At 44.2% G+C, this 20,724-nt stretch overlaps 2 protein-coding genes across 2 annotated transcripts in view; both read right to left on the bottom strand.

Moving 5' to 3' along the window:
* Window positions 1–10,622, bottom strand: part of IL26 (interleukin 26) — a 31,598-nt gene extending 20,976 nt beyond the window's left edge. Inside the window, exon 1 of the mRNA XM_089308646.1 lies at window positions 10,446–10,622. The gene's annotated coding sequence lies outside the window, so the exon portion shown is untranslated. The remainder of the gene's footprint in view (window positions 1–10,445) is intronic.
* Window positions 10,623–14,041: 3,419 nt separating this feature from the next.
* On the bottom strand, window positions 14,042–19,888 carry IL22 (interleukin 22). The gene is made up of 5 exons (XM_002711248.6): window positions 19,663–19,888; window positions 19,181–19,246; window positions 18,933–19,076; window positions 17,949–18,014; window positions 14,042–14,636 (listed from the first exon to the last, which is right to left on the bottom strand). Exons 1-5 carry the CDS (start codon window positions 19,843–19,845, stop codon window positions 14,532–14,534), a joined length of 564 nt encoding a protein of 187 aa, XP_002711294.3. The 5' UTR covers window positions 19,846–19,888; the 3' UTR covers window positions 14,042–14,531.
* Between the last annotated feature and the right edge of the window lie 836 nt (window positions 19,889–20,724).

Genomic DNA, 20,724 nt, shown 5'->3' on the forward strand with positions numbered 1-20,724 from the left:
TGACTGTGTTTACATGAAACGTCCGGGATGAGTGGTAGGGACAGAAAACCAACGGACAGTTGCCCGGGACTGAGAAGAGTGGGGAATGGAGGGGAACAGCTCACAGTGTGGGGTTTCCTTCCGGGGTAATGAAGGTGGTTTGGAACGTGGTAGAAGTGGGGGTTGTACAGCATCATGAAGGTGCTGAATGTATCCAATTGTTCACTTTCAGATGGTTAACTTGATGTTATGTGAGGTCCGTCTCAATGAAAACAAATAGAATAGGAGGAGGAAAGGAAGAGGGAAGGAGGGGTGGAGGGATGGGGAGAGAGAGAGAGAGAGAGAGAGAGAGAGAGAGGAGCAAGGAGAGCCCAGCTGCAGATGCAGCAGAAGAGGAAGAAACCACATCACAGTTGACTGCACAGTGAGCTGCTCGCGGTCCTGCCATTTGTCTTCTTGTACCATAGATAAAGAGCATTTTCATCAGTGTTGTAAATGTAAGCTTTGTAGTATCTGTAGAAAAAAGAAACATTTTTAAGAAGAGAATCCTACCTCCTGTTGTTTTTAAAAACATTCAGATCTGTTTCAATGCCCTTTAAAGACATGGAATCATGACGCAGCTATTTCTGTGTCTGTTGAATCAGAAATGAGTGAAGCTCAGAGAGGCCTGACGTTTCATGTGGGACAGCTTAATGTTCCACAGGCTGGAGGAGGAATTTTTCTATCCTGAAATGCAAGGTGTGGGTGAATGCTTCTTCAATATCTGCAAATGCTGTTAGCCCTCGAAGCGGTTGGTGCTGCTCTGTTTTACGGAGACGGAGTCCCAGCCCCAGGGAAGACCAGCAGCACAGAGCTCTGGGAGGCAGAGACTCCAATCCATGTCCGTCGGGCTACAAAGCCCATGTGTCTCCCACCTCCCACGTGGCCCCGCTGCACTGGAGAGAGGGAGACAGGGAAGATCCGAGATTGTGGCTGACACTACACTACCCCCTCCCTCCCTCCCGCAAATAAAGTAAGAAGCGTTAACCCCTACGATGATGGATGGTGTGAATTATTAGGCCTCCACTGCTCTCCCCATCACTCTTAGCCCAGCAAAAGGGAAAAGAGGGAAAAGGGGTACAAAACACCAATCCAAGAATCCTGCAGGGTTTTATCAAAAGGTGGATACTTTGAAAATAGCCTTTCCTCTCCAATTCCTAAGTGCACCAAGAAGAAGGGCCGCAGTGGTAACATCAAAGATTGAGCGACAGTTAGCGGTCAGAGTCTCAGAAAGAGATGCACAAGGGGGCTCCACAAACTCTGGAAAAACAGAATTCAAAGATGGCACATGTTTCCCACGAGCTGTGGAAGAGCCCTGGGATCTTCCCTGTGAAAAGGTTGTGGCTGGGGCTCCTTCTCTTCCTGTGCCTGCGCAGCGACCAGCATTGGCATCCGCTGGACTCTGCACAGGGTGAGCAGTGCACATGAGCCTGAACTTGGGAGTCGCTAGCAACACGATCCCTCCCCTGAGGGCTCCTCTTAGCACTCAGAGGAAAAGCCAAAGCCCTCTCCAGGCCCCAACACCTGCTGTCCTTACTTTCTGGAGTCTTGCTCTGCTCCTCCCTCCTGCTCACCCACTGCAGCCACAAGAGCCCTCCCCTCCCCAAGCAGGCCTGTATCTCAGGGCCTTGGCACTTGCTGTTCCTTCTGCTGGAATGCTTGTCCCCTAGATATTTGCATAGCTACCTCTTTCAGCTCTCTCAGGTCTTAGCTCGAATCCTACCATCCAACCAGGACTTTCCCTGGATGTCAGTCATGGGCCAAAGTGCATCCCATCAAGTTCATTGGTTGATGTCCTGACCCCTCCCCCCAGTACCTCAGAATGCAATTGCATTTGGAGAGGAGACACTTAAAGAGATGATTAAGATTAAATGAGATCATTAATGCGGTCCAGTGCAATATGACCGATAGCCTTAAGAGCAGAGCTCAGGACATTGACACAGGGGGAGGACCATGGAAGACCATCTGCAAACCAGGGAGAGAGGCCTCAGAAGAAACCAAGCCTGCTGACACCTTGTTTTTGGGCTTCCAGCCTCCAGAACCATGAGAGAATAAATTTCCACTGCTGAAGTTTCCAGTCCCTGGCGCTTAATGACAGCAGCCCTGGCAAACGAGTCCAGCACCCTCATTTGAATGAGCCCCACCTCCAGCGATGGCTGGGTATGGTCTGAGTGTGTGGCCCAGGGTTCAGATGCTGGAAGCTTGGGCCCCAGTGCAGCAGAGTTCAGGTGGTGGAACCTTTAACAGGTGGGTGGGGCTCCTGGAAGGTCATCAGGTCGTGGGGGCTTCCCCTGCAGGAGGATCAGTGTGGTTCTCACAGGCGTGAATTACTCATCGTTCTCCAGAGAGCAGCTTGCTATAAAATGAGGCCACCCAGCCCACGTGGCCATTTCCAAGTCTGCTGCTTCTCTCTGCTGTGACAAAGCCAGGCAGGCCCTCACCAGAAGCTGGACAGAGGGGCGGCCCAATCTTGGACTTTCAGACCCTACAACTGTGAGCTAAACAAACCTCCTTATTTTGTGAAATACCCAACTCCATGTATTTTGTTATAGCAACAGACAACAGACTAAGATAGCCTCTCTCTGTTTTTCTTTTATTTTTCCCCAAGCCCTTATTATTATCTCACATGTGATGTATCTTAATTATGCATGTTGTTTACTATCTCTCTGACATCACTCTCAGCAGAGATTTTCACCTACTTAATCCTTGCTGCTACCAGTCCCAGTGACCAGAGTGTGGTATGTGTTCAGTAAACACAGTCGAATCCCTGGATACCCGCTCACCCCAGAATACCCAGAAAGGACCAAAGGAAGTCAGGACTCTGATGAGGAGGGAGGAATGCGTGTGCATTTGACATGCAGGCGAGAACCACTGCTGTGGGAGGGCCTTTCTAGAGGTTTCTTCTTGACTCATTTCTGAGCTAGCTTCAGCAGCCACAAGCAGCTCTTTATCTTCCAATTTTGCAAAAGAGAGAGAGAGGGAGGGGGAGAGAGAGAGAGAGAGAGAATGAAAGAGAGAGAGATCTATTGAGCCCACAGTGGGCATTCTTCCTCTGCGCTCATCACTGGTTCCTGTCTGGACTCTGCATTTCTAGAAATCAGATATGTATGGAGATCAGAGCAGCCGAGCAGCTGGGTGACATAGGAGCCTCAAGCAAAGCTCCACCCTGGCTCATGTTCGATACTTCTTTTTGTTCTGTGTCTGAAGTCTCATAACTTCCTGCACACCAGCTCTTCCCCTCTCTGCAGTTAAACGCGTCTCTATTTCTTGATACTGCAGGCCTGAATAGTCTCTGGAGGGGAAAACCAACACTAAGAGGTCTGCTTTCTTTCCTGAAAACTTGTTTCAGGGCTAGTGTCTTTCAGGATTTCTGCACTGAAACGATGCATTTATTAATTCTTTCACAATATAGGGGCCAACACTGTGGCATGGTAACTTAAGCCTGTGCCTGGGGTGCTGGCATCCCATATGGGCACCAGTTTGAGATCCGGCTGCTCCACTTCCTATCCAGCTCTCTGCTAACGCATCTGGAAAAGCATTAGAGGATGGCCCAAGTGCCTTGGCCACTGCCCCCATGTGGAAGACCCAGAAGAAGCTCCTGGCTCCTGGCTTTGGATCAGCTCAGCTCCAGCCATTGCAGCCATTTGGGGAGTGAAGGAGCAGATGGAAGCTCTCTCTGTCTTGTCTCTCCTCTCTGACTGTAACTCTGCCTCGCAAATAAATAAATAAATAAATCTTTAAAAATGCAAATATGTGTGTATTTACTTATTGAGCACCTGTTTGATGTCAGGCAATGTCCTATGCACTGAGCAAAATAGAACACAACTCAGCTCCTCTTGGAGCTTAGATTCCTGGAGGAAACTGGCTCAGCCCAGATTCCCCAGAGAATAGAAACCCAAGATGGCCTGTGGGCTGATGCTTTAGCAGGAAACAGTGAGAGTGACAGGAAAGAGAAATGGGCCCGATAAAGCGGGAAGCTAATTGGTGACAGTGCATGAGAGACCTGGTCATGCTTTATAGAGGGTGGCAGGTAGGCTGTCTCCAGACAGGCCGTACACAAACACCACGCCTTGGTTCAAACCGGGGGGAGAAGAGAAGAGCATGAAAGTTACACGCCAGGGGCTGGCATTGTGGTGCACTGGGTAAAGCCACCACCTGAGTTGCTGGCTGCCAGTTTGAATCCCAGCTTCTCCACCTCCAGTCCATCTCCCTGCTAATGCACTTGGAAAAGCAGCAGAAGATGGCCCAAGTGTTTGAACCCCTACACCTACTACACCCACCTGAGAGACCTGGAAGAATCTCCTGACTCCTGACTTAGCCTGGCCCAGTCCTGGCTTTTGCAGACAATTGGGGATGAACCAGCATATGGAGGATTTCTCTCTTCTCTCTCTCTCTGCCACTCTGCCTTTCAAGTAAAATAACAAAAATCTTTTTTTAAAAAAAGGAAAGTGACATGCTGCTTCCTCCCGTGCAGGCTGCCCCAGGGTGTGTTCACATCTTGTATCTCCATGATACTGGCCCCATCAGTAGCCAAAGGGAAGACAGAGTCTACAATCTGGCCCGTGGATGGCAATTTACGGAGTCCAGGGTGGCAGGAGGAACCAGAAATGATTATCACAGTGGCAGCTGAGAAGAAGAAAGGCCAAGGGGCTTCAGGGGGCTCACATTATGACCAGAGATTTACTTTCTATTATAAAAAAAATCATGGTCACCAAAACATAGGTAGCAGCAATGTAGCTCATCCCTCGTAACTAATTCCTCTCTCTGCTGGGGATGTTGATGAGGGGTGTCTGTGCGTGGGTGGGGCAGGGGAACTATGGGAACTCTCTGTGCCTTGTGCTCAATTTTACTGTGAACCTAAAACTCTACTAAAAATATAAATATATTTTTAAATGGCTAAAAAGAAGAAATGGTGCCAAACTTGCGGTTACAGTTCACTGTTCTGCAAGAGTAATTTGTGGCTGATAGGGAAATTTAATACAATTTTTGTTAACTCTGGAGCACACTCAATGCCAGATATACTTGTCAATCTGCCATTCATTGCAGATCTTCTGAGTTCCCCACAAAACAATTCCTTTTGAATCTTCCTCAGAGTTTTGTTAGGTGTCAGTATGACTGGTGCTTGCTCCATTATGGGAAAGGTTTTATTCTATTTTGCTCAGTGCACAGGATATTACCTGGCATCTAATAGGTGCTCAATAAATGAATACAGCCACACACACACACACACACACACACACAGATTTGCTCAGAAAATTAACTGTGAATGATTTAAGCTAGAAGTCAGGAAGCCATAACCCAAATATGGTCCACAGTGTGTTTTTGTAAGGTCTATGAGCAAAAACAAGGTGGGATGGGCATGGGTTTACACCTTCAAAATGTTGAGAAGGAGGAGGAGGGAGAGGAAAAAGAGGGGGAGACATATGCAACAGAGACAACATGTGTGCCTAACAGATTTACTATTTTCCTGTCCCCTAAAAGTTTGCCCCAATCAGCCCATAACTTCCATGAGCACATGAGCAGTATTTTTTTACTTATTTATTTCAAAGACAGAGTAACAGAGATAAATAGAGATAGAGACAGAGATAAATGGAGAGAGAGAGAGAGAGAGATCTTTCATCCACTGGTTCACTCCCCCATATGCCTGCAACAGCCAGGCCTGGGCCAGGGTGAAGCCAGGAACCAGGAATTCCACCCAGATCTCTGATGTGAGTGGCAGGGACTCAAATACTTGGGTCATCATTCACTTCTTTCCCAGGTGTATAAAAGGGAGCTAGATCAGAAGTGGAATAACCAGAACTCAAACAGGCAGTCCACTATAGGATGCCAGCGTCCCAAGCAGAGGCTTAACCCACTGCACCACAACACCAGCCCACATGAGCAGTTTTTGGCCAAAAAGATGTGAGAAGTCTGCCAGGAGTGGGTCCATTTTGGGGTGCAGCAAATAGGGAGAGGAGTGCACTTCATTTCTCTCTTATGAACATCCAGAAAGTTAGAGAATTCCACTTCCAGCCAAGATGGAATAATATAATTCTTCCACAAGGGTATGTGTCACACTCCTCATTTTCAGGACAAGGAATCTTCTGAATAAAGATGATCAGACAGTGAACTTAACGCACAAGCCACCAGACACTGGAATCACCTTCTAAAGACAAAAGCATAGCAAGTTTGACAAAACCGAGGGAAGAAAGTACAAATGATGCTTCCATTGCTTTAGTCCAGGGACTCCCAGACGCCTTCACACTTCACTGATTATCAGCAGAAGTGGTCCAAGTAGGCTGGTCCCTGACAGAATGTCCCCTGGAGGTAACATCTCTTGTATGACTATATCAGAAGTGACTTAACTGCTTTCTATTTAGATTTTGAATTAATTTCATTCTATGCCATCAGCAACATCAGCTTTCTGCTAATTCTTATGGGGCATTTGGTGATAGAATTGTTTGTGGGTGTCAGAAAAGAAAGAGAAAATTACAGAATATTGGTGCCATGGGAAATCATCCCAGAGTGGATTAGGGACTGAGGCATTGTGGGAGCCAAATTCTTGGTGGTCTACTAAACTCCATATTCCTTAGTCCCATCTGTAACTGAGACACTAGAAATAGAAAGTTGTATGCAATTAATGTTGCTATCTGCTGGTCATCCCCTATGTGTCAGCCCACACAACTGTGCCTCAGCCACAGTGAACCCCTGTCCTTCTGCCTGAGCACTCTGTCCCTTTCAGGCCTCCAACCCTTGGCTTACCCATGTCCTCGAACACCTCTGCCTCCCTCCCAGGCATTTAATGAGCATCTATAATGTGCCAGGTATTTTTAGACCCCAGGAACACAAATGTGAACAGTTTCTGTCTTGACAAAGCTCTCAAAACAGACCCAGAACAAATGATTAAGCTGCCATGTGACAAATGCCAGGAGGGAGGTGCATATCATGCCTTGAGAGTGCTGACGGTGGAGCAATCAGCTATGCTCAGGTTGCACATGGAAAGATAAAGGGAAAACCTCACAGAGATGGCATTTGAATCTGTAGAGATCCTTTTCATCCTCCAAAGATGAGTTCAAATACACTTTGGCATCTTCCCCAATGATGAGCACCATCTTGTCAGCACCTGTCCTATACTATATTTCAGGTCACCTGTGCCTGTGCCTTCACGTGCTGGTTTTTCTCACAAAAGCACCCAAATAAAATCTAACCGTGCACTTTCATAGCCCCTTGCACAGAATCTTGTATACCTGCTGATCCAAATAGTTGTTTACTGAACAGCAGCAATACTAAGCTTCATAAAGCTCCTGGGCGGGCATTATACCTAAAAATAGCATCTGTAGCAAAGCCAAGATGAAAATGTCACAGATAAAACAGCAGCTTAGAAAAGCAGCTCACAGCATGTGGGCTTTGAAAGACACAGCACCGACTGCAAAGGATACAACTGGTTGATTTCCAGGTAGCATTGAAGTGTAACTGCACACACAGCTAAGACACAAGATGCAGAGAGTGACCCCAGATAGCTCCACATCACGGAAGCAAGGAAGGATGTGATTGCTAGAAGCACGTAGGGTAACCCTGAGTAATGTCAGCAGCTGTAACAGGGACGAGGAGAAAGGAGAAGGAAGGGCCACACATAAGAGAAGCAGACAAAACACAAGGTTGAGGAAAGTCAGAATTATTTAGGTGCCATAATTCTCTCTGTGGGGGCCAGCCGCACCAGAACCTGAAGGAGGGAGTGGGAATGAAAAGAGGGACAAGGGCACAGAGAATGGAGCCAAGACAAAGGGCTGATCAAGGCTCATTTATTCCAGCGTCTCAGCGATATTTATACACAAAACAGGCGGCACATCAAGGAAGCACGAAAGGTCAGCAGGCATCAACACATGCAAGCGACTTCTCTGCTTCTCTGCAACACCAGCCAATTTCCACAGAATGCTTTTGACCACCATCCTCCTTGGCCTTGACTTGTCCAAAGGCTGCCTACATTTCCCCCTTTTTTATTTTATTGAGAATGGCCTCTGTCTTAGGTTGCCCTCAGTCATCTCTGTCCTTACCCATCATTGGTAACTCTGGCAGGTTGGCCTAGAGCCCTGTGTTAGGTTGGTACAGAATGCTGAGTGTCTTACCCGTCTCTGAGGATCATTCCAGCTAGGCATTAAGCAAAAGTCTTGGACGGACAAAATGTATGACCAAATAACAATTATCTTGATTACAAGGGAGGTTTGGTACGGAGTTTTAAATGATGAATCTCGGTCCATACAGACTGTAATGCATTTAGCATAAGTTGCAAAACACACAGAAGGCATCCCAAACAAAGTAAGAAAAGCAACAACGGTCCAACATAGAGTAGAAACTAAGAGAGGATCTGTGCATAATGGCAGGTCCTGAATGTCCTGTTTCTAAGTGAATCCATTTTGCTAATCCCTCATCACGAGCACGTTCAACGTTTAGCATGACTGCGTGTTCCCCCAGGATGGAACAGCAGCAGCAGAGGCTTGCTCCAGCTCCCTCCCAAAGCCCCCAAGGACAAAGGGGGCTCATTGCCAAGATTTTAGGCAAGCAGTGCGTCCTGTCTCAGATCCTGGCCAGAGAGCCGAGACACAAAGCCCACCTGTTTATCAGAAACATTCCTTTATCCTCCTCCCGGGGAACTGGCCAGGTTCCCAAGGAGCAGGAGAAGGTCTTCCAGCAGACAAGTTACTTGTTTACCAGAGCCAAACCTAGCCTCTCCATCCTAAAAATCCGTCCTCACATTAGGGTTGCATCGAGGTGTAGGCACAATTAACATGGGCTCGTTGCATCATAAGAATACAATACAAATTTCTCATACAAGTATACATCCAGTAATCAAATACAAAAATAATTCAATGTGTTTCAAGGATAAATTGAGATATATCCTAGGGGAATCAACCTCTTGGGCACGCATGTCAGGGACATAAAAAACATCAGCGATCCAATAGAGCAACTCAAGCTGCTGCAGACAGCCTGAGACAATCCCATGGCATGGAGATCTGAGGCATTGTTACTTGCTGAACAGACATGTTGAGGGGCAACCTCATAGAGTACACTGAAATTATTTAAAGGAAAGATGGTAAAGGAGCATAGATTAACAGAATGTTGCAATAGACATGGCTCCATTGCTTTAAGGATACTGCAGCAAGACGGTCCTTGATTAGTATCTTCACATTGATCTAAAGAGTAACTAATATTTTTATTATCTATATAGTATCCTTCTAAGTGTGGTTGCATAAACATAGTATCTTAAATAGAGTTTGCCATATTTTGGGTGATTTTCCATTATTTGTCGTTGGGCTTTTTCTTTTGAGTTAGGATATATATTACTCTAAAATTAGTGATTTGGGTTTCATTAAATATTTGCAACATTTCTTTTTGATAAGACAGCAGATTTCCCGGTGGATGGAACACGGTGGGTAACCATTTAGCCAGAATACTAGTAGCCTCTTATTATCTGTAATTGTTACATTTTTGCAGGTTTGTAGAATCCTAAGTATATGCGGAGTATTTTTATTTATATTCTTTTGTAAAGCAAACCAAGCGTAATCTGCCCAAGCATTCCTATCAGTAATAGGGGTAGAGTTAGTACATAATACAGAACAGAATGGGTAACACTGAATTCAGTGATGGAAGAATTACATTGTTGTCACCACAATTCCTCTTTTCACATAGTAATACTAACTTTACAACAGGTAACATTTACTTCAGCTGAAATATTTAAATGCAGGGTGGGGGCTGTCCAGTGTACACTGATTTATATTTTTTATTTCTAGTTTAAGTAGTTACATTTTATCCAATTACTGTCAAATTCATCATGGAACATGGCTGATTAGCAGGACAGGAGAAGGTATCTTGCAGGCGAGATCTTGTGTGATTCTTCCATCCCCACCTGTGGGTAACCATAGTCCTGGTGCCAAAGAACTGCAGGGGAGTTCCAGGAGTCCAAGCACAAGTGGTCCATATTCTGAAGCCTTTCTTTCTGGATTTGTCAGTTTTTGTGGCACAGTGTCACAAGGGAGCGGTTCTTCTGCCTGCGACGCCTGATTGCGCACCTCCTCAAATGTTTCCTGGAGGCTCCGTGTGGCCCACCAAACACTAACCTTTCCTTTTTGTGCCGATAATGCTTCTTTTATCAGAGATCATAAAGAAAATGTGATAACAGGGAGATCCTCGGGACCAAAAGCCCGCAAATGGGCATTCAACTCTTCTCCTAATAAATCCCAATATTCTTCATCCACAACACCCTCTTCAGCAAACCAAGGACTAATTTTTTCAACAGCGCTAACAAATTGCTCTACGGTTTGTCTCTTTAACCCTATTCCCTGCATCTGGAGCACATTTTTAACGGCCTTAATTACCTCTCTTTGTCCCTGTGCTTGTCCCATATGGCCCCATCTATTGCTTACCGAGGATTACAGGTAGTGGGTACTCACCTACTCCTCCACAGTATCGAGCGGCAGCTTCCTTCCTTTTTCAGGGTTCCTCATGCAGTTCCCTCCTATTCAGGTCCCTGTTCGGGCGCCACCTGTGTGGGCTAGCCGCACCAAACAGAACCTGAAGGAGGGAGTGGGAATGAAAAGAGGAACAAGGGCACAGAGAATGGAGCCAAGACAAAGGGCTGATCAAGGCTCATTTATTCCAGCGTCTCAGCGATATTTATATACAAAACAGGCGGCACATCAAGGAAGCACGAAAGGTCAGCAGGCATCAACACATGCAAGCGACTTCTCTGCTTCTCTGCAACACCAGCCAATTTCCACAGAATGCTTTTGACCACCATCCTCCTTGGCCTTGACTTGTCCAAAGGCTGCCTACATCTCTCATCGCCTAGTGGGATAGTAGCCTGATGTCAAGATTGCCAAGAGGGCTGGGATCAGCCACAGAAAGGGATACGGGAACTCCCAGGGCCGAAAGGGAGAAGAGGGTCTTCAGTACCCCTTGGGACACAGTGCACACTGCCTAAGCACCTCTGTTTTCCTGTGGTGAAACCTGTGGGAGACACACAGAGAATAATGTATTCAACAAAGTGTTTTAATTTTAAAAACCAAGAGACTGTCATTTCTGATTATTACAGGTTCAAATGCTTTCATACAACCCAGATATGCCAAAAGCTGGCTGGGTTTATTGTCAATAAATGAACTCATCTGAACTTTCAGGTTGCATCCTGCTACTCCATGGGGTTGGGGAGGAGTAAGAGAAGAAGGGTAAACAATTCAGAGTCCCAGCAGGAAAACATGGCACATGCCTATGGGACAACGGAGAGGAGTTTAATAAGGGATTGGCTTTTGTTAAGGTGTGGAAAGTTTAGGGAAACCAAAGAGAAGCGGTGCAATGCCATGGGGTTAACAATAACTAGAAGCCTTTGGGGGCCAGGATGGAGAACAATTTATGGGAAAGGAGAAAGGGAGCTAAATGAAGAAGGGCTGTACCAGGAGCTGGGGCTTTTCAGAGAAGTAGCCTCATGTTCTGGATGGCAGCCTGGCAGGAAGGCTCCCCAGAGAATCAATACCCTGACCTTTTAAACACTAACCCTTCAATCTCCTGCTAACTTCTCCTTTAGCCAGATGAAATCAAAAGCCAGAGAGAAATCATGCATGCCAGGCAATCCATCTATGTCAGCCTCCCTGGACACAAAGAAACATGAAAAAAGAGTAGGAAACCAGATGGCCAAATGGGCACAACTGGTTCTTTTTGTCCTCAACATCCACTCTTGTCTTTATCCTGGTGGTGATGGAAAAAAAAAAAAAAAAAAGGTATGTTTCCTACTCAAGAAACACATGGAATTTCATCAGCTACCAATATATCATAAGAAGGTATTGTCAGTGTGGTCACATTCCCACTAAAATATTAGACAACGCAAGTACTCTTCATATAAGCTGGAATAGAGGAGAAGAAAGATCAAGCAACTCCCTCAGAGAAAGCATATCAGCTCTGCATCTTCTTGCATTGCTGTCCACAGACCAAAATTTTTTTTAACTTTTATTTAATGAATATAAATTTCCAAAGTATGGCTGATGGATTACAATGGCTTCCCCCCCATAACTTCCCTCCCACCTGCAACCCTCCCCTTTCTCATTCCCTCTCCCCTTCCATTCACATCAAGATTCATTTTGGATTCTCTTTATATACAGAAGATCAGTTTAGCATACATTAAGTAAAGATTTCAATAGTTTGCTCCCACACAGAAGCATAAAGTGAAAAATAATAGATGATTTTTTAAATGATGATGAAATCAGGTCAGACCTATTGTCATGTTTAATCCCAGTGAGAGTCAAGTTGGGAATTGATAATTTTTTTTAACAGAAGATCAGTTTAGCATACATTAAGTAAAGATTTCAACAGTTTGCACCCCCATAGAAACACAAAGTGAAATATACTGTTTGAGTACTCGTTATAGCATTAAATCTCAATGTACAGCACATTAAGGACAGAGATCCTACATGAGGAGTAAGTGCACAGTGACTCCTGTTGTTGACTTAACAAATTGACACTCTTGTTTATGGCATCAGTAGTCTCCCTATGCTCCAGTCATGAGTTTCCAAGGCTATGGAAGCCTTTTGAGTTCTCTGACTCTTATCTTGTTTAGACAAGGTCATAGTCAAAGTGGAGGTTCTCTCCTCCCTTCAGAGAAAGGTACCTCCTTCTTTGAAGACCTGTTCTTTCTGCACAGACCAACATTTAATAACTTTGGACTTCACTCATTCCATTTCCCTTTACCCTCTGTCTGCATCTCAGTGGGACGAAGACCTTCATCTGATAAAGTGACTTAACCCTTCATTCCTGTAGAAGTGAATTAGAAGAACCTAATGATCCTGTCTCTTCGGGGTTGATGCAGTTTTCCCTTGGTGAGACTCTTGAGCGAGGGGATATTACAAGACATCCTAGAGACTCCCCATTGTCCAGTTACTGTCCACTTAGCCCTCGTAGTGTAGCAGCAATGCGATTTCCTCTTGGTGGTCAAGATCAGTCATCTCAGTCTTATCCACTTTTTTTTCCATCAGTGACCAGGACACTTGGGTTTGCTCTGGTCCCAGTGGGACTCACTTGGAAGAAGAGAGGAAAAAGCTCAAAACCTTATTTTCTCTATAAATAACTACAATTTCATCATCCCTGAGGTCTAATATTGATATTTCTCAGCATTTGGAGCTCAAACCTGAAAGTATAAACTCCTCGTGTGAGTGTGCAGTTTACATAAGTGCTCACCCCTCAACACCAGACGTGACCAAATCCTGCAGGAACTAGGCAGGCAACTGGTGGGTGACCTGTGGAATAAACCCAAGGAAACTCTTCAGGCTACTAACCCTTGACTTCTAACTCTTACTGACTCTACAAATGACCTGTAGAATCTCTAAAAGCCCTTCCCCCAAGAAATGGCTCCACACTGGCACCCTTTGTCTATCCTTCTGGGTAGGGCTAGTCCAACCTTTTTCTCTACCTCTGCTCTCTCTTCTCAGTACCACTGTACAAATGTTAAAGACACATGATTCACTCTCGCTTCCTCTCTCTTTCTCTCTCTCCCTCTCTGCTCATCTTCCACCTCCAGGACTTCTCTATCAGTGTGAAACTTCACTGGTAGTAGACACAGACAGCTTCCTTGTTATTGTATTGCCTTATTTACAGGAAGACCAGAGAACATCCTCCCTAATAGCCTTGAATCAGAACTACAACAGGTCCTCTCCAACAAGACAGGATGCATGTATTTCTCCCCAGCAATCCCACTTCTTTCTCTTATCCACAAATTGCTAATAACACTGAGGGATTCCTTTTGATGCCCTATCTTTCCTTATGTGCAGAATCAACACAAATACAGGCAATACAACAGGAAGTCTTGAATCACATAGACGGAGCTCAATGAGCTCAGCTACTTGGAGTTATAATATATTCCTGCTTCCATTTTCTTTTATTTGTAAAATGGGGATAATACCAAGAGTTACCTTATTTTACTTAGAGTCAAGAATAAAATTATGAGAGTGATCACATGACGGTGATGATATTCAAGGAGAAAAACCACCAGATACAATACTTAGGATGTCCACGTGTTTATTAAGATCAAATAATAGCTTCATAATTATTGTCAAAATATTAATATTAGAATTTTAATCAAGTGGTAATATGAAACATCATTTCTATAAATAAACTCACATAAATAAAATGCATATGTATAATAATAAATACATTTATAAATATAAAGTATTGATTATAGACACATGAAGTTATTTGAGATTTTTTTCCTAAAGGAATGGGAAGTAATCTTTTTGGTGGCAATAGATAATTGCTTAAAAATAAGTTATTTTATGTGTATGAAACACTTGTTTCAAGAAAATGTCATTGATAAATCACTTTTTGCTTGGGAAAGCTACCTTCTGGTCTTATGGACAAAAGTGGCATCGATTTCCTTATGAAGTAAGGAGAGGTTTGTTTGGAATCTACCTACGAAGAGTTTCCAGTTTTCCTTTTAGTAAAAAAAAAAAAATCTCTCCAGAAACCTTATTGAGATTCTTAACAGGCACGAAGGTGAGTTAACTCATTTTCCAGCTTTGCTCCGGTGAAACGCAGGCAGTTCTCAGGGCCATAAACAGCAGATCCAGTTCTCCAATTGCTTTGATCTCTCCACTCTCTCCAAGCTGGGAAAATAAGAATACAAAAGTATTTATATCAGATTTTCTAAAGAGAAACAAATTAGAGGCAAATGGTATGATTAGCTTGCTGGATATAGCAAACAAGTTTTAGTGTACTTCAAAGGAATAATAATAATAATAATACCCTTTTAGCAGGCGCCTAATATGATTTGGCAAAGACCTTAAATTGTGGCTATGTGAGCTGAGAGGGCACCAATAGGCATCCATCTCCATTGTACCTCACACTAATGAAGTTGTGGAAGGGTGTGTTAATTAGGTGGATGGACTCTTTCTGCAATGGATACGTATATTAAAATATCACATTGTATGCCCTAAACATACACAACTGTTCTTTGCCAACTAAAAATAAATGGAAACACTTAATGGGGGGAGGAGGCGTATAGCAGAGGGTTGCCCACATCTTCCTAACCAGAATAAGCAGATGGAAGTTATGCTGAGATCAGTGGATCCTGAGTACCACCCACTATGGCTTGCCCTGCCACGTGGTCCACTACAGTCTATGACCAAGTATTGACAACAATTCAGTTCAAGCAGCCTTGAATCAAAAGTGCACATTTATCAATCCTTGGGCTTTTTGTGCTCCCACCTTCTTGACAAAGAAAAACAAATAGACTTTCACTTTTGTGTGGAAAACACCAAATATATCCATTCTGGTTGCTTTAATTAACAAAAGCCAGATGCAGGTTTTAATATTCCTTCTCTTCCCCTCCTTCCAAGCTGTGTGCAGATAAGGCTCTCAAACTCAGTGGGAAAAAAAAAATCAAGGTCAAAGCATTGTCTTCTGAAAGTCTCCTGGTCTGTTACACCTACTCTGGATTATTTCAGGAAAAATCCCATCTGGCATCTCATATCAGAACACCTATTCCAGTCCCAGCTGTTCTATTTTGCATCCAGCTCCTGGCTACTGTACCTGGGAAAGCAGCAGAAGATAGCCCAAGAATGTGGGCCCCTGCCACACATGTAGGGGACCTGAATGGAGTTGCTGGCTCCTGACTTTGACCTGGACTGGCTCTGACTGTTGCAGCCATTTGAACCAGTGGATGGAATTATCCCCCCCACCCCACCCTGCTCTCCTTCTCTCTGTGTCATTCTGCTTTTCAGGTAAATAAAAGAAATCTTATTTTTAAAAAAGAAGGAAACACCCCATCATCATTGTCCTCTATATTTTGTTTTCTTGATCTCCACCATCCCACCTTTCCATCCCTTTGATTTATGCCAAAAGATTTATATATATATATATATATATATATATATATGACTTATATATATATATATATAAGACTCCCAAGCCTGTGAGGAATTGTCAAGCTCATTGGGCCTTATCATGTGCCCTGCATTCTACACTACTACTACTACTACTACTACTACTATGCCAGCCCTCTGCTTTGATCTCCAGTGACTTTGATCATCCCAAGACTCCCCTCCCAATTCAGACAGCTCTGACCAGTTTTTCCACCCATTGAGTTCTCCCTTCATAGCCCCTCTCTCTCTTGCCTGTACTTCCTGAAGCTACAATGAAGGCAACACACCAACATCCTTCCATATGGCAAACCACTACACTTGTAAAATTGGGTGCTCTCAAGATGCTCAAAACAGACTAAGGGCTTTAAAAAACATCTCTGTTTTCCCACACAGACCACCATGAGATTTGTGCCTCTCACACTTTACTTTTCTGAGGACAACTAAGTAAGCTGACCTCAGGGATTTTTTTTTTTAATGAGAAAAGCAAAGCCTGCCTTGGGCCTGCCAACATTCAATCCTTCATGTCTAGGGAACAGTTCTCTAGCGAGAGGCCTAAGCATCACCATGAAAAACCACAAAGCCTGCAATTATCAAAAGAAGAAACAGTCATAGCCATCAACATGTGCTCAAGAAGAAACACTTTTTCAAAAAACCAAGATAGAAAAAAAGGGCTTGAGATTAAGCTAGTGACTGAAAATTCCATCAACTCAGAGCCCTGCTGTTTCTGTGTATGTATCTGCACCTGCTGGTAAAAGCATCGCTTTGACTGCTGCAAATCATTCCTCTGGTCTGGGGTGAGTGACAGCTGCTAGAGTGAGCCTTCCACAAATGGGCAACCTAGTGGTACCATTCGCCATCAAAATGTACACCAGCTCATGGTTGAAAGGTGGTAGCCAGGGGTTTGATAAGAGGGAAGGAAGAAACCAGAAAGCAAGCAAAGGAAGAGTGGAAGAAAAGAATTTCAATTCAGACTTTCATTTCACTAGAATGAACCCATAACTAATATTTTCACTTTATTTGAAAAAATATAAAAGAAACCAGGGCCTCTCTAGTTTTGCTTTTAAATGAAAATCCATTGTGTTATTGGCTATTATGTCGTGATAATTCAGTGAAAATATCAATGATTCAGAAATTCGGCCTATATGCAAGTTCAGTTCTCTTGTTACTGTCATTCTGGGTTTCAGTTCACCAAGTTTCAGAGCATCAAATTAATGGCCTTCTAAAACTGTTTCAAATGAGTTTGTCCTCAGATCCTTTTCTGCTTTTGAACAAGTGCTTCTTCAGATTACATGAGTCCACAGGAATATGAAATTTCCCTAATAATCACTTACTCTAAGTCTAATACTTAATATTCTCCCAGGCAAAATGCAGGACTGGAAGCCAGGACACCTGCATTCTAACCATGGCTCTACCACTGGCTTCCCCAAGAACATGGGGTGGTAAAAGTAGATGACCCAGCCTGCACCATGGCTCACTAGGCTAATCCTCCCCCTGCGGTGCCGGCACACCGGATTCTAGTCCCAGTTGGGGCGCCTGTTCTGTCCCGGTTGCTCCTCTTACAGTCCAGCTCTCTGCTGTGGCCCTGGAAGCCAGTGGAGGATGGCCCAAGTGCTTGGGCTCTGCATCCACATGTGAGACCAGGAGGAAGCACCTGGCTCCTGGCTTCAGATTGGCACAGCACGCTGGCTGTAGCGGCCACTTGAGGGCTGAACCAACGGAAGGAAGACTTTTCTGTCTGTCTGTCTCTCTCTCACTGTCTAACTCTGCCTGTCCAAAAAAAAAAAAAAAAAAAAAGTAGATGACCCAACTTCCCAGGCATTTCTAGAATTCTATGACTTGTAAAATTTGGAAATATATGTATAGATAGATGATAGATTAGACAGTAGAAAGACGACAAAGACACACATCTAAATATACATGCATCTAAGCAATCCACTTGATGTTAAAAGACTCAAGTTTTAAAAAAATCACAAAGTGAGAGGAAAAAATAAGAAAAGATAGAAAAGCATTGTCTCTCCCACTGGCTGACTTAGCAGTAACAGATATCAACGTCACCTGCTTCACTGTGTCCTTCAGCTGCTGCACATTCCGCTGGATATGCTGGTCATCGCCTTCAATATGCTACGAATCGAAAACAAGAGTCACTGTGTCAACGTTGCTGAAATGCTGTGAACCTCAACACGCATCTGAGGTATGTGACAATGCACCTGGATTCAAAGCTCTTACTAATTTTGCCCACAATGACCTACATCTGCCAGTGACCTGGATTTTTCTTCACTTTTCAATGCCCTTGGACACTAAATCCTGTCACTTCTCTGACAGAGAGAGTATCTCTTCTCTTTAGGAAAACCTACTGTGCTTTAAGTTGGTGGAAAGGGTGTAACGGAGCATGCAAAATCTGTTAGGAATAAAACCCTAGCAGGACCTCATCAAAACTGTGTGCTCAGTACAAGAAACGTTGGTAAAAGCGCTATGCAAAAAAGGTGGTTCCCCCCTCAGTGAAGAGCAGGGCCGCTCACCCTGCCCACTCCGCTCCAACCTGTTGTCGTAGTTTTCAATGTCCAAGGGCACCAAGTTGACCCTCCTCTGATTTTGTCACTTCACATGACTTTAAAAGGGGAGCAGTCTTCGCCCACCCACCACCACCGTTAAACTCTGCCACTTTCTCCTTCTTCTACTTTCTCCTGGCCATCCCTGCTCCAACAGCTTATACTCAATGGGGCCGTTTTCACATCTAGACCTTTTACAGCTCCCAACACCGTTCTCATCCTACAGAACCTCAGTTGCTTCCTGTCCAGGGACAAACAAATGAGCCTTCTCTACACTGGTCTCCCAGGCCCTCTCACCACCACAAAAGCCAAAATGTAAAGCAGATAAAACAAAAACAAAGCTTCCATGATTCCAACTGAGAACAGGGAGACACTTCACTGCCAGCCTAGGGGTAGGGGAAAGGGTGAGGACTGTGGGAAAGGAGCTGGATATGAGGGAGGCGGAAGGAAGGTGGTCACAGGTAGGTGGACACAGGCTGAGAAAACTTACACATTGGCTGAGATTGTTGCTAAGCTTGGCCAGGAAGGACAGCACCTGCTGCATGTAGGGCTGGAATCTATCAGACTCGGGGAACAGCACTTCTTCAAGGGTAAAGTTGAGCACGTGCTTCAGCAGATAGCAGTGGTCTTTCTCCTGCAGGTAGAAGCAAACAGCAAGGGTCACGTCAGGGGACACCCAGAAGATACAAACCCTCCACCCTGCTGATCCAAGTACTGCTCATTACAACAACAGCTTACATTGACTCCATGGAACAGCTCATTCCCAATAAGACGAACATCTGTGTTGTTATCTGCCGAATTGGCCTGGAAGAAAAGAAAAGGCGAAATTGTCCAGACATTGAAGAGACAGAAGACAAGTCTGTAAGTGGAAATATGCTCCACCCCCTTTCCCCTGCATAAAGACTAGACAGAATGCAGATGCCTACTTGAGTTTCCATGAATACACAGAGGAGTAAAGGACAGAATTGATTATCAGATGTTCTACTGAGTGACTCCTCATTGGGTAAAACTCAAGGTATGTCTCCTTAAGGCCGAAATGAAAGGAAAGAGTCCTGGTAAAAAATCAAATCCCTGGAGTCTTTGAAGAGCCATAAAAAAGTATCTCCTTGGGGGGCATAAATGATGGCTTCTTAAAGATCTTCAAAATGTTCTGAGGGACATCTCGAGAACTACGTGGGTTCCAAGAAGATACGGTGAGAAAGACAGACTGAGATGAGTACCTCCTTAGCCAGCATGAAGGTGAGGTTGGTGATATAGGAAGTGAAGTTGGACTCGTCCAGCCTGCAGTGGGAGCTGATGGGCAGCGCAGCTCCTCCGTGTGCCATCAGGGCCATGAGCAGGAGGCCGCTGGCTCCCAGAGTCCCCATCAGGAACGAGATCACAGACTTCTGCAGGGCAGCCATTGCAGACAACTCCAACTCGAACAGTGGGCGAGCGGGCAAGGAGAACCTGGTACCCAGAGAACAAGAGGCAGAGACAGCGTGACGGAACGAACTTAGCAGAGAGATCCCACACCACAGAAAGCAGTCGCACCAAGTTTGCTCAGACACTCACCTGTCTCGGTGATTCTGCTTGTGATGGGCAAGGTAGAAGAGACTGCTTTTATAGCCCCCCAGGACACCAAATTTTTTTATTGTGAAAAATATGACATCAGCAATTATCTAATTTCCAGTACTGTTTTCTGAGAACTACATAACCACTCTCAGAGCCCACAAAACACCGCCTCCCAACCTTCCCAACGTGAGACGCATTTCCCTAAAACGTCACTAGTAAGGCCCATAGGGTACTTTTACAGACAAATCCCAGAAATTTTCTCAACTCTATATATTTTTTCAAAGAAAAGAATTGCTTTGTCTTAGTAGATTCCAGATTTAGTATAACATTCTTTGATCTCCGGTAGTAACTGAGTAAGCATTTTGGTCATGGACTGATCTTCCTATCAGCTTTGTAGATTCTTATCTTGTTAGAGGTGACCAGAAAAAGAAATGACCCATATGTTGTATTCTTTGCTTTCAAATAAGCAGTTATGACAGATTGGAGATTATTTCATGTTTTAACATAGTTATGTCTTTTTTTTTAACATGCTGAATCCTACACCAGACTAATGTTTTGTAAAAAATAATAGCTAATCTCATTACTGGTTTTTTCCACCTTAGGGCTCTTAGAAAATGATCACAACAATTTTAGTAGATGTAAAATATAATAAAGATCATATCACTGAATTATAATTGATATCAATTTACGTTTTGAAATACAAGTACTGAAGAATATTATCACCATTT

The sequence above is a fragment of the Oryctolagus cuniculus genome, chromosome 11 (assembly GCF_051225735.1).
Source record: "Oryctolagus cuniculus isolate XC-2025 breed Fujian yellow rabbit chromosome 11, ASM5122573v1, whole genome shotgun sequence".
Lineage (NCBI taxonomy): Eukaryota > Metazoa > Chordata > Mammalia > Lagomorpha > Leporidae > Oryctolagus > Oryctolagus cuniculus.

Bases quoted from the DNA above. Each gene is read 5' to 3' on its own strand.
- IL22 (XM_002711248.6), bottom strand. From the start codon at position 19,845: ATGGCTGCCCTGCAGAAGTCTGTGATCTCGTTCCTGATGGGGACTCTG. The intron at 18,015-18,932 runs GTAAGTTTTCTC...TTCGATTCGTAG, and splicing joins GCAACAATCTCAGCCAATGT to CATATTGAAGGCGATGACCA. The intron at 14,637-17,948 runs GTGACGTTGATA...TTATTTTCCCAG, and splicing joins TGAAGGACACAGTGAAGCAG to CTTGGAGAGAGTGGAGAGAT.